The 14,424-nt window shown below is 25.7% G+C and overlaps 1 protein-coding gene across 1 annotated transcript in view; it reads left to right on the plus strand.

Moving 5' to 3' along the window:
- Positions 1-14,424, plus strand: part of LOC111633311 (twitchin-like) — a 66,767-nt gene that overhangs the window by 10,499 nt on the left and 41,844 nt on the right. Inside the window, 9 exon segments of the mRNA XM_023377854.1 lie at positions 1,281-1,457; positions 1,546-1,824; positions 9,579-9,751; positions 9,849-9,978; positions 10,056-10,358; positions 10,439-10,550; positions 10,684-10,856; positions 10,981-11,268; positions 11,442-11,607. Coding sequence (XP_023233622.1) covers positions 1,281-1,457; positions 1,546-1,824; positions 9,579-9,751; positions 9,849-9,978; positions 10,056-10,358; positions 10,439-10,550; positions 10,684-10,856; positions 10,981-11,268; positions 11,442-11,607 — 1,801 coding nt within the window.

Here is a 14,424-nt window from a genome sequence, read left to right on the forward strand (position 1 = left end):
TAATAATTACTTATTAATATATATATTTAATATTTTAAATTAATTACTATGTATAATTTATTTAATATTTTTAATGTATTATTATAGATTCAGTACAAAATTTTATATTAGAAAAACTTTAAATTTAAAATATATAAAAATATAATAAAAATGTGTCTGGAGTTCTGACAAAAATTTATTCAATAGACATTTGGCAAAAATTTTTGGAATTTATTTATAGTTAATGTTTTTCCCACTCTTTTCTCTTCTATGGGTGCTAAAAGGACTTTTTTTTTTAAGGCCCATTGTGGGATTGACCAGGCCCACATTGGGATGAGGGATGGTGCTCAAAATATGTATGACAGACCACCATCTAAAAATTCCTGGGGTTTTCAATCATTTAGATTTGATCCCAGATCCCCAGGGTGGTAGGCTGACACCTCAACCACCTCAGATCATATAGTTAATGTTAGTTATTGGTTTTAAATTTAAAATGAGATGAATGTTTAAATTTTACATTTAAAAATTGTATTTTATTTTGTTCTATATTTTAAATGATGAAATCATAGCAATAAAGACAAAAATACTTTTATCAAGACATTTAAAAAAATTTTTACATAGTTGTTAGTTAATGTAAAAATGATCAAATACTAATTTCTTAATTTAAAATGATCAATAAACTTTTTTAGATAAATAGATCATTTGGAAATTTTCAATACTAAAGTGAATTATCTAAAAATTAAAATTTCAAAAATAATAATAAATTAAATTGTTATTTATTCATTAAAACTTATTCATAATTTAATTTATAAATTTACTTTATAACTCCTTGATGTTTATTAATTATTAAGTAGTTATATTATAGAATGAATCATACTATATTAAGCAATACAATTAATTTATTGATTAATAAAGAAGTCTTATTGCACAATATACATAAAAATGTATTATATATTATTAATACAGATTTCCTGAATGTTTTTGCTTGTACAGTTATACTCATTTTGAGGAGAAAGCATAAATTAAATGAAATAAAATTATTTACAGACAAAACTGTATTAATTGTTAACAAATAATTCATTTTATTGCTTTATTAATGTGATTCCTTGACTAAATATGAGTTATTTGTGCAAATATACAACAAAGTAACAATAAGAATATATTACTATGATAGTTTTATTGAATAAAATTTACTTAATGATATCATTAATTAATGAACTAAATTAATAACAAACAAGTGAATCTGTCATTTCTTTTGTAACTATTCAGTCATAATATTGTATTTCTCCAAAAAAAATATAGGTTTAAAAATGGCCGTGAAATTCATCCAGCAGGCCGACTTAAAGCTATTGACGGGGATAATGGTGTTTATAAATTTATCATAACTGAAGTTTGGGATACAGATGAAGGAGAATATATGTGTGAAGTCAGTAATTCATTGGGATCAGATAAATGCTTTGCTAGACTTATTATTGCTTGTAAGTAGTCAATTCTGTTTAATCTGTAAATTTTGAATTAGCTTTTAACATAAGCAAACATTTTTAAAAAATTTTAATTTAATTATAGCACCACCTAGAATTGACCAGTTCCCATCAGAAGTCTTCTTTCCAGAACATGATAATGGAAAAATCAAGATATTTTTCTCAGGAACATCTCCTTTTGAAGTAGTCTTGTATAAAGATGGTTTAGAAGTTCAAGCTAGTGACCATTTCAAATACACAGTATTTGATGATTATGCAATTATTTTCTTGCGTGAAGTATTAAAATCTGATGAAGGAAAATATAAAATTGTTGTGGAAAATGAAAGTGGAAAAACAGATGCCACCTTTTCATTATTTGTTACAGGTTATTTTAAAAATTTAGCATTTTTAGATCTTTTATTTTATTTTTACATGTTATTGTACAGTTTTATAAATACATCTATCAGATGCATTCAAGATGTACCTATTAGATAATGCATGTCTATAGATTACTTGCTACAATTTGCATAATTTCAGGGCAATTCATTCCACTTAATTCTGAACTAGAAAGCTAAATAATGTAATGTTTTTATATAATTATGCTAACAAGGAGACATCTAATCTTTGATACCCTAAATTTTGCTGAAATTTTAATGTTTTAAAATATATTAAAATTTCGGCAAAATAGACAGCACATTTTAACCATATCAAATAAAATAAGAATTTTAATTATCATAATTTCATCTAGCTTATTCTGTCATATACTGTATTTACTCGCATATAATGCCAGGTTTTTATTCATTTTTCACTGCTTCAAAAACCTAGGTCATCCTATACACACAAACAAAGGATTCTTTGCGTTTTTTTAATAATTTCTGTGAACTGTGTATACTTCATGCTGTCATTATAGGTCTACAGACTATTTATCGTAAGTTGGCACCTACTGTAAACAAATTAAGACATACATCCCTTTGTTTATTGATTTAATCCTACATCCATCAATTAAAAACTGCATTGCATTTCATTTGTTCACAGAAAATAGTTTCTTGTTATTTATAAAAACATTAATGAAATACAGGTTACTTAGCAATGATTATAAATGTAGTTATTTTATATTAGTTAAATTGTTATTTTTAATGAATATTAGCACATTCTGAATCATTAAAAATAAACTTTTTCCAATCACACAATAATGTTTTGGTTTTGTTTTCACTTCATCACATATTAAGGCAAACATGTGCATTTGATAATATTTTGTGATTAAACAAAATAAAATTAGGATTGTATTAATAAATCTAATTTTTTAATTTTGATCTCTAAAGTCACACCTCGTCCTATGCGCAAGATTGTCTTATACCCGAGTAAATACGGTAATTAGAATAAAAACTAAAATAGAAATTTATTGAGCAGGTTGTTCAAAAATAAAATATATATTATGTATAACAATAGGAACTGAATAATAACATAATAATATCACATTAGTAATGTAAATCTCCAATTTTTCTGCTTAGATCTCAAAAATTAAATTGTTATAAAATATGTAGTTAAATATAAAATGCTTCATTTGTATAAATTTCATTATATATCGGCTTTTATAATTAATTCATTAAACAATAATTTTATACAAACTGGTATTAATAATTTATTTATTTTTTTATTATTTATATTAAATTATTAAATAATTAATTAGCAATTAATCGTAACTAATTGGCTTCTTTTCAAATTTCTTCATAAATTTTTATAATAATGATCACTGAATAGCATGTGTAATGAGAAAGAAGAGAAGGAAAAAAACTACAAAAATATCATATTCCAGTTTGGCAGTTTTTTATCCTGATATTTCATTTTTTCATTAATAATTAATTGCAGTTAACAAAAGAAATTTCGTTATTAAATCTATGTTGACATTAAAATTTTATTGATTTTTTATTATTGATCAAGTTCAGAAGAATAATAAATATTGACTATTAAACACAAGACTGTGTTATTAATTAAACACTTGGCATTTTTCCCTCTTTATTCAGTTGATACGGGTACTTTTACATGTTTCGGGCACATAGCCCCTCATCAGTCAACTGATAAGAAAGAACATATACAATATTGGATTATTACACTCTTAAAAATAAAATTATACAACTCAATTCAAAAACATGTAACTTTTAAAAACATACCATTAAACACGCAATAGATGCAATGACACTTATACAGCACAAGTTCACGTTCTCTTTACAGGTAGGATAAGTTGACTATATCAACGCTATAAAACCTACGTACTGTACATCTAATTAAACAATAAAACACTATATGAATATACAAGCTTATACGGATATAGTACAGAATTATACTAAGTTTGGTCTAGTGTTGTTTCTTACTGTTAAGTAGGCGTAATACATCTTCCATCTTCTTACTAAAGTTGATGAATATATTGGCTGATTCCTTTCCAAGATTGATGGATATATTTGGCTGGTTTCTTTCAATATTTCTTTGGCACATAACAGAATCAGATAAACTTCACTTAACTTACTATAACAAAATTTGTTTTCTGTTCATTACACAATATTGAGCCTGGTTGCTAATTTGCATTTTTAACCAATTTCGATAGTCAGAATTTACATAATATTTGGAATAGCCAAAAGCAGCCAAATAAACAGAATTCACCAAAATATCTTTAAAAAATTTTCTTAAGACGTTCTAAAAAATTTTTATTATTACAATATTTTTAACCAATCTTTGCTTATTTTTACGCTTAGATTTCTATTTATACAATTTTTGGAGTTTATAATAGCCACACTTTCTTTAAATTTCCTACTATATGTATTCTTTTCTTTATATAAGATTTTTACATTAGCTTTATCTATATTACAGTTATTTAGTAGGCAATGATCGTGAAAAACGGAATTTAATCTGTGATATTTCATATCTGCAATATGTTCTTTTAATCTTGTATTTAGTTTACGTTTGGTTTCACCTATATAAATATTAGCATCTTTACAAGTACATGGGATCTCGTAGATCACATTCTTGGTTTCTTCTTTAGTCTCTTTACTTTGTTTTGTACATTTTTTGTTTTTTATTCTGGCTTGAAGTTTTTCGTACTTCGGTGCAAGTTTTATGTTTACTTTCCGCATTTCTTTGTTAATTTCTTCATATAAGCCTTTTATATACGGAAAACTAATGTATTTCATATCTTGGTTTTGTTTCTTCTGATCATGTTTCTTGTTAGTTATTTTATCATTTATTTTCTTTTCCCATGTACTAATTAACAAAATACAAGGCGATTAGGGTATCCATCCAAAATAAATTTCTTTCTTAAGTCATATATATGTTTGGCCATATTGGTGGGCTTGCTGGTTCTGGTTTTAATTTTATTATATTCCATATTAAAGATGTTTTGTTTTATATATAGTGGTATATGAGAATCGTATTTAATGGTTGTATTAATGGAACAAGACTTTTTAAAAGGTTCGAATTCTAAGCTATTTACGTTCCTTTTAATAACAATATCTAAGTAATTTATACTATTGCTGGCAATGTCTTCTTCTTCTATCTTAAACTGGATTCCTTTATGTATATTATTTACAATTACTTCTGTCTGTTTAATTGTAATTTTCGTATTGTCGTACATGATCAGAATGTCGTCTACGTATTGTTTATAAAATTTTATTCCTTGTATTTTGTTAATCTTTTCGTCTATATCTATCATCACTATTTCAGCAAGCTTTGGTCCTATAACAGATCTCATACTGATGCCTTCATTTTGAGTATAATAGTTTCTATCAATTTCGAAATAGATACTGCTATAAGAAAACTCTATTAGGTCTATTAATATAGAACCAGAAATAATAGCCCTAATAGAGTTTTCTTATAGCAGTATCTATTTCGAAATTGATAGAAACTATTATACTCAAAATGAAGGCATCAGTATGAGATCTGTTATAGGACCAAAGCTTGCTGAAATAGTGATGATAGATATAGACGAAAAGATTAACAAAATACAAGGAATAAAATTTTATAAACAATACGTAGACGACATTCTGATCATGTACGACAATACGAAAATTACAATTAAACAGACAGAAGTAATTGTAAATAATATACATAAAGGAATCCAGTTTAAGATAGAAGAAGAAGACATTGCCAGCAATAGTATAAATTACTTAGATATTGTTATTAAAAGGAACGTAAATAGCTTAGAATTCGAACCTTTTAAAAAGTCTTGTTCCATTAATACAACCATTAAATACGATTCTCATATACCACTATATATAAAACAAAACATCTTTAATATGGAATATAATAAAATTAAAACCAGAACCAGCAAGCCCACCAATATGGCCAAACATATATATGACTTAAGAAAGAAATTTATTTTGGATGGATACCCTAATCGCCTTGTATTTTGTTAATTAGTACATGGGAAAAGAAAATAAATGATAAAATAACTAACAAGAAACATGATCAGAAGAAACAAAACCAAGATATGAAATACATTAGTTTTCCGTATATAAAAGGCTTATATGAAGAAATTAACAAAGAAATGCGGAAAGTAAACATAAAACTTGCACCGAAGTACGAAAAACTTCAAGCCAGAATAAAAAACAAAAAATGTACAAAACAAAGTAAAGAGACTAAAGAAGAAACCAAGAATGTGATCTACGAGATCCCATGTACTTGTAAAGATGCTAATATTTATATAGGTGAAACCAAACGTAAACTAAATACAAGATTAAAAGAACATATTGCAGATATGAAATATCACAGATTAAATTCCGTTTTTCACGATCATTGCCTACTAAATAACTGTAATATAGATAAAGCTAATGTAAAAATCTTATATAAAGAAAAGAATACATATAGTAGGAAATTTAAAGAAAGTGTGGCTATTATAAACTCCAAAAATTGTATAAATAGAAATCTAAGCGTAAAAATAAGCAAAGATTGGTTAAAAATATTGTAATAATAAAAATTTTTTAGAACGTCTTAAGAAAATTTTTTAAAGATATTTTGGTGAATTCTGTTTATTTGGCTGCTTTTGGCTATTCCAAATATTATGTAAATTCTGACTATCGAAATTGGTTAAAAATGCAAATTAGCAACCAGGCTCAATATTGTGTAATGAACAGAAAACAAATTTTGTTATAGTAAGTTAAGTGAAGTTTATCTGATTCTGTTATGTGCCAAAGAAATATTGAAAGAAACCAGCCAAATATATCCATCAATCTTGGAAAGGAATCAGCCAATATATTCATCAACTTTAGTAAGAAGATGGAAGATGTATTACGCCTACTTAACAGTAAGAAACAACACTAGACCAAACTTAGTATAATTCTGTACTATATCCGTATAAGCTTGTATATTCATATAGTGTTTTATTGTTTAATTAGATGTATGTAGATTTTATAGNTAACAGATCTCATACTGATGCCTTCATTTTGAGTATAATAGTTTCTATCAATTTCGAAATAGATACTGCTATAAGAAAACTCTATTAGGGCTATTATTTCTGGTTCTATATTAATAGACCTAATAGAGTTTTCTTATAGCAGTATCTATTTCGAAATTGATAGAAACTATTATACTCAAAATGAAGGCATCAGTATGAGATCTGTTATAGGACCAAAGCTTGCTGAAATAGTGATGATAGATATAGACGAAAAGATTAACAAAATACAAGGAATAAAATTTTATAAACAATACGTAGACGACATTCTGATCATGTACGACAATACGAAAATTACAATTAAACAGACAGAAGTAATTGTAAATAATATACATAAAGGAATCCAGTTTAAGATAGAAGAAGAAGACATTGCCAGCAATAGTATAAATTACTTAGATATTGTTATTAAAAGGAACGTAAATAGCTTAGAATTCGAACCTTTTAAAAAGTCTTGTTCCATTAATACAACCATTAAATACGATTCTCATATACCACTATATATAAAACAAAACATCTTTAATATGGAATATAATAAAATTAAAACCAGAACCAGCAAGCCCACCAATATGGCCAAACATATATATGACTTAAGAAAGAAATTTATTTTGGATGGATACCCTAATCGCCTTGTATTTTGTTAATTAGTACATGGGAAAAGAAAATAAATGATAAAATAACTAACAAGAAACATGATCAGAAGAAACAAAACCAAGATATGAAATACATTAGTTTTCCGTATATAAAAGGCTTATATGAAGAAATTAACAAAGAAATGCGGAAAGTAAACATAAAACTTGCACCGAAGTACGAAAAACTTCAAGCCAGAATAAAAAACAAAAAATGTACAAAACAAAGTAAAGAGACTAAAGAAGAAACCAAGAATGTGATCTACGAGATCCCATGTACTTGTAAAGATGCTAATATTTATATAGGTGAAACCAAACGTAAACTAAATACAAGATTAAAAGAACATATTGCAGATATGAAATATCACAGATTAAATTCCGTTTTTCACGATCATTGCCTACTAAATAACTGTAATATAGATAAAGCTAATGTAAAAATCTTATATAAAGAAAAGAATACATATAGTAGGAAATTTAAAGAAAGTGTGGCTATTATAAACTCCAAAAATTGTATAAATAGAAATCTAAGCGTAAAAATAAGCAAAGATTGGTTAAAAATATTGTAATAATAAAAATTTTTTAGAACGTCTTAAGAAAATTTTTTAAAGATATTTTGGTGAATTCTGTTTATTTGGCTGCTTTTGGCTATTCCAAATATTATGTAAATTCTGACTATCGAAATTGGTTAAAAATGCAAATTAGCAACCAGGCTCAATATTGTGTAATGAACAGAAAACAAATTTTGTTATAGTAAGTTAAGTGAAGTTTATCTGATTCTGTTATGTGCCAAAGAAATATTGAAAGAAACCAGCCAAATATATCCATCAATCTTGGAAAGGAATCAGCCAATATATTCATCAACTTTAGTAAGAAGATGGAAGATGTATTACGCCTACTTAACAGTAAGAAACAACACTAGACCAAACTTAGTATAATTCTGTACTATATCCGTATAAGCTTGTATATTCATATAGTGTTTTATTGTTTAATTAGATGTATGTAGATTTTATAGTATTGATATAGTCAACTTATCCTACCTGTAAAGAGAACGTGAACTTGTGCTGTATAAGTGTCATTGCATCTATTGCGTGTTTAATGGTATGTTTTTAAAAGTTACATGTTTTTGAATTGAGTTGTATAATTTTATTTTTAAGAGTGTAATAATCCAATATTGTATATGTTCTTTCTTATCAGTTGACTGATGAGGGGCTATGTGCCCGAAACATGTAAAAGTACCCGTATCAACTGAATAAAGAGGGAAAAATGCCAAGTGTTTAATTAATAACACAGTCTTGTGTTTAATAGTCAATAAATACAAAAACACGGTTTCAGAAAACAAAATAATAAATATCTTAAAAATTTAAATCTAGATTAAAAAGCTAGAGTTACACTATTTTTCTTTGATTCATCATTATCTAAGTAATCTAGAGAGCAAGATAAAAATTTACAAAGATTTTGATATCAGTTTAATAATAATTTTGATTGTTTTAATGTAGAATAAAATAAATACATAGCATAACACAAACATAGTTATATAACACTAATTATTAATAAATTTGATTAATTATTAAACAAGATGTATTAATATTAAATATACTATATGTATATTTTAACATATAGACATAAAAAACATTGTTTTGAAATTTTTCAATAACAAGTAAGAATGAGAATTTATATATTAATATAGCTATATTATAATTAATTGACCAACTTAAAATTATCGTTTTTCATTAACCTTGTAATAATATAACTCCTACATTTTATGCAATCAAATTTAACTTTACTTAACTTTACAAATCAAACTTTACTTAATACTGTATTAGGAACATTTTAAAAATTAAATTGGTGATATACTGTTGATCAGTAAAAAATTACTATACTGTACATAAGTTGTATTGATACAACTGACCATATACTAAACTGAGAAAGTCCTAAATAAAAAGAATGGGACTAATCATCAATCATATTATATTTGAATTTGCGTTAATGTAGGGAAAGTTATTGCAGAGTAATACTCAAGTTTTATTCTTTTCAATAAATAACACTAATTATTTTTAAAAATTTGTATTATAGGATTACCTGGGCCACCTCAAGGACCATTGGAAATATCAGATATCAATAAAAATTCAGCAACAGTGGCTTGGAGTCCACCGAAGTTTGATGGTGGCAGTAAAGTTACTCATTATATTGTAGAACGCAAAGAAACAAGCCATACTCAATGGGTAATAGCAAGCAGTTATTGTAGGGTAAGTATAACAATTTTTTTCTTCAACATTTTATTTTAACATTAATAGTTTAAGTTTCACTTAGCAAATAATATTATTATAATAATTTTAACTTTAGGAAACAACCAGTGTAGTTCATGGTTTGGTTGAAAATGGTGAATATTTATTCCGAGTAATGGCAGTAAATGAAAATGGACATAGTGCACCTCTTGAAGGAATTAATCCAATAATTGCAAAATTACCATTTGGTAATTGAATTAATATGGATTTTAGTCAGACTGTTATATACATGTCATTAATACTGTAATTCAAAATTTTATTATAGACCCACCTTCAGCTCCTGGAGTTCCTAAAGTCACTGAAGTTGGTGGAGATTTTGTGAACTTATCTTGGGAAAAACCAGAATCTGATGGAGGTAACAGAATAAAAGGATACTGGATTGATAAAAGAGAAATGGGAACTCAAGCTTGGCAACAAGTTAATAATTACTTGTGTGTCACTAATCAAATAAATATCAGTAACCTTATTGAGGATAGACAATATGAGTTTAGAGTTTATGCAGTAAATGAAGCTGGTAACAGTCCTCCATCTATGAGTGCTACTGCAGTTCGTATTGTAGATCCAAATGGTATTTAAATATCATTTTTATTCAAAACTTTTTATGTGAACAGTGATGGTAGACAAGATACATTTTTTAATATTTTTCAGCTGCTGTAATTCCTGAATTTGTTGTGCCACTAAAACGAATAATGGCTGTTGAAAACAAAAGTGCTGAATTTTTCTGCACTATAAAAGCAAATCCAAAACCACAAGTTACATGGTAATCTTATAATTTTGTTTTCTATAATATATGTGTATTTGAAAATTAGAAATTATCTTTATAAACTTAATAAAAATTTTTGTAAATTTTCTAAATGTATATATTTTTTTGTGTTTTATATTAACAAATATAGGTGCAAGGGTATGAGAGAAATTTTTGAAGGAGGAAAATTCACAATGTTAAAAGAAGGAGATAATTATACATTAATTATTGCGGATGTATATGGGGAAGATGCAGATGAATATTCCTGCAGAGCATGGAATAAAGCAGGAGCTCGTACTTCAAGAGCTGAATTGCTTATTAAAAGTAAAATAATTATTATATTAATTGAAATAAGATATATTTTAAAATTATTAGGAATTATAAAAATAAATTTTAATTAAGATATTTTTGTATATTTGTTTAATAATTTTAAATTACAATTATTTAGCACCTCCTCGTATTAATGTGCCTCCTCGCTTCCGTGAACTTGCAAACTTTGAAAAGGGAGAAAATGTGATGCTAAAAATTCCATTTACTGGTTTACCTAAACCAAGATTAAAATGGTCTCGAGATGGAGAAGAAATTGAAAGTGGAGGCCATTACGATGTACATATTGCTGAGCGTCATGCCATTTTGACAATTCGTGATGCCACAAATATAGATAGTGGTCCATATCGATTATTAGCAGAAAATGAACTTGGTGTTGATTCAGCAATTATTAAGATACAGATAAGTGGTGAGTATTAAAAAATGTATAAGTTTATATGTATATATATATATATATATATTTATCTCATTTTATTTTATTGTGAGTTATAATATCAATAAGTTTGAGCAATAACTAGAAATTACTAATAATCAAACAATATTTTTATTTATATAATTTAATTTTTAAAATGTCAAATTTAGATAAACCAGACAGACCAAGACACCCAACCATTGATAATATAGGAGATGACTCAATTACGTTATCATGGAAACCACCTGCTTGGGATGGTGGCAGTCATATAACAAGTTATTTGATTGAGAAAAGAGAAGCAACCATGACTAGTTGGATTCGTTGTGGACATACAAGGTAAAATAATATATTAATTTAATTTAATTATTTTAATTTAGTCACAGAATTATGAACCACTAAAATAAAAACAAAAAATTGTGAATCAGCAGATGATTTTTAATTTTTTTTATTTTATTAAATATATACAAATATATGTATTTATATATAATTACTATTATCTACCATCATTTCATAAAAATAGATAGTCTATCACAAAAAATATTACAAAAGATATTTCAAAATAAAAAAAACATTGATACAAAACAATTAGTTTTTAAAATGTATATTTTGAATGCAGAAAAATTACAACATAAAATTATACCATAATTAATAAACTAGAGTTAATAGTGGTTACATTGCAAGTAATTATTTTCTTCAAATAAGTTTGGAAAATTTGAGGTCACAACTCAAAAGTTGGATCATCTAGCAATTCAAAATGAAGCTTGAGAATCTAATTTATTCTGTATTTTGTTTTCATTAACATCATTGCCAAGAATTTAGTCTAACATAGATGCAACTTTGTATATGTTGGTTTATTTAAAAATATAAATTTTGGTTCTTAATTACATTCACTGTGTACCAGCATTTGGGAAACACTGATCTAGAAAAATGTAATGTATTTTTTACAACATAAAATATTGCTTTTCTGTTTATATATAACAAAATAAATTTTAAATTAGAAGGAAGTTGTAAAATGATCTTGAATGATATACTATTAATACTAAACATTTTATTTATTAATATATCATTTCATCAAGGAAAAAGTTTATTTAAATAAACTCTGAATATTTAAACTTTAGAATTTAATAAAGCTGTGTCACTACTAATCAGCTTTATATTTTGAATTTGAAAATGATTGGTTGATTGACAACAAAATTTAATCTTGTTTAGAAACAAATATGAGTAGACTAAAATTATTGAATGGCATGCTGAGAAATAATATTGCTTCTAACAGAGAGAATGGATTATTTTTTTATTGAAATATAACTTTTAGATTTTGGAAAAGATGGAGGTTTATACAAAACTATATATAATTAAGCAAAATGTACAGCTAATTGTGTTTTTGCTAACCTGTTTATTGAGTATTATGAACATAAATTGTATAGTATTAAAAAGTTAATAAAATAGTTCATATTATGTTGCACTAAATTATCTATTAATTAATTAAATAATCATAGATTTTTTAAAATATAAATTCACATAAGTCACATATTATAAATAAAAATTTTCATATTGATATATTTCTCAGACAAATGTTTAAATAATTTGCAATACAATAAAGTAATTTTCTTTTTTTCCATCTTTTCATTAGTTATCTAATATATTTCTCTTTTTAATTAGTAAATATTATGTGTATTGTAAATTAAGTAAATATTGATTTAATTTTATTTGTCAAAACTGATTCCTTAAAAATAATTTAATACTTACCTTAAAAGCTGCTGTAATGGAGCTTAAACATAAAAATTAAAAAAAAATGTAAAAAATACCATATTTTCTTCTTTATAAGATGCACATTTTCCCAAAAAGATGTCTAAAAAATAATTCTGTATTTAATAAGGTGATGTTCAGGTTGGGATAGGTTTAGAAAGCTAAAAGCTGCAATTACTGGCATATGAAAAAAGACCTAAATTCTCTCATTTTAGCACAGAGTACAGTACACTAGCCAGAATGAAATACAAATGATTATACATAAAGAAAATGTGTGAAAATAATTCTTATATATGAATCTAATGGCCACCAAGCTGAAGCAAACCATTTAAAGTATTTATTTTGTTTTCTAATATTAAATGATCAATTTAAGTAGTTATTTCTCTATTTGTTACTGTAAACAAACTAGCATGCATTAATTTCATTCAAACTTACTTTAAATTTAATAGATTTAATAAAATAAGCATAGTGTGATATGAGATAGTCATTATTATTTTATTACAGTGTAAACACAGATAAAACATGTTACATCATAAGTTTTATTAATAATTTTTTAGTTTTATCTGATTATTGTTGAGAACTTTTACTATTATGGCTAAAAATGTCTATTTCAATGAAAGTTGTTTATCTAGACTACATTAAAATTTGATATTACAATTCATATAAAATGTTATCATTATTTTTTTAAATAACCTTTGTTAAATTATGTGTAATCTTATGAAGTGAGGCTTATGGTATAAACTCGGATTTTTTTATCTTATAAACTAATTTTCAAAATACAAAGATCAGAAATAATTGGTAATTAAATGATAAATTTACCAGAAGAGTGATTTATTATATCTTAGCAGTTTAGACTGTTAGAGTATTTCTTGAATTAATAAGAATTTTTGATTTGATTCAATTTGAAGTAAAGGCATTATTTTAGTCTTGATTTCTTTCTTCGAATGGAAATTTTTTGTTTATACTTTATTATTACATTTTTATATTATTTGTTTATTAAAGATATCACTCTTTCTTAATTTCAATCTTATTAGTATCAAATGATATAAAAATGTTTAAGATTAAAAAAATATTTTTTTAATACCAATAAATGATAAGAGTAAGAATCAATGGATCAATGACACTCAAAAAGACATGGCAGAAATGGGCATATCTGAAGAAGATATCCAGAACAGGGAAAGGTTTAGAAACAAAATAAAGAACTTCAAGGGTTTTCAGGAAAAGGAAAATAACAGACGTGGAAGACTCTTCACTCAGGAGCAAAGACAACAGCAGAGCGAGAGAATGAAGAGGTATTGGAAAGAAAGGAAGAAGAACAAAGGGAAGGGAAGAGGGAAAAGCAAGTCATAATTAGTTGTTTGTACGTGGTCCAAAGATGGCCGGAATCGACACAAGAAGAAGAAGAAA

Source organism: Centruroides sculpturatus, unplaced genomic scaffold, assembly GCF_000671375.1.
Source record: "Centruroides sculpturatus isolate CEXI.00-Female unplaced genomic scaffold, Cexi_2.0 scaffold735, whole genome shotgun sequence".
Taxonomy (NCBI): domain Eukaryota; kingdom Metazoa; phylum Arthropoda; class Arachnida; order Scorpiones; family Buthidae; genus Centruroides; species Centruroides sculpturatus.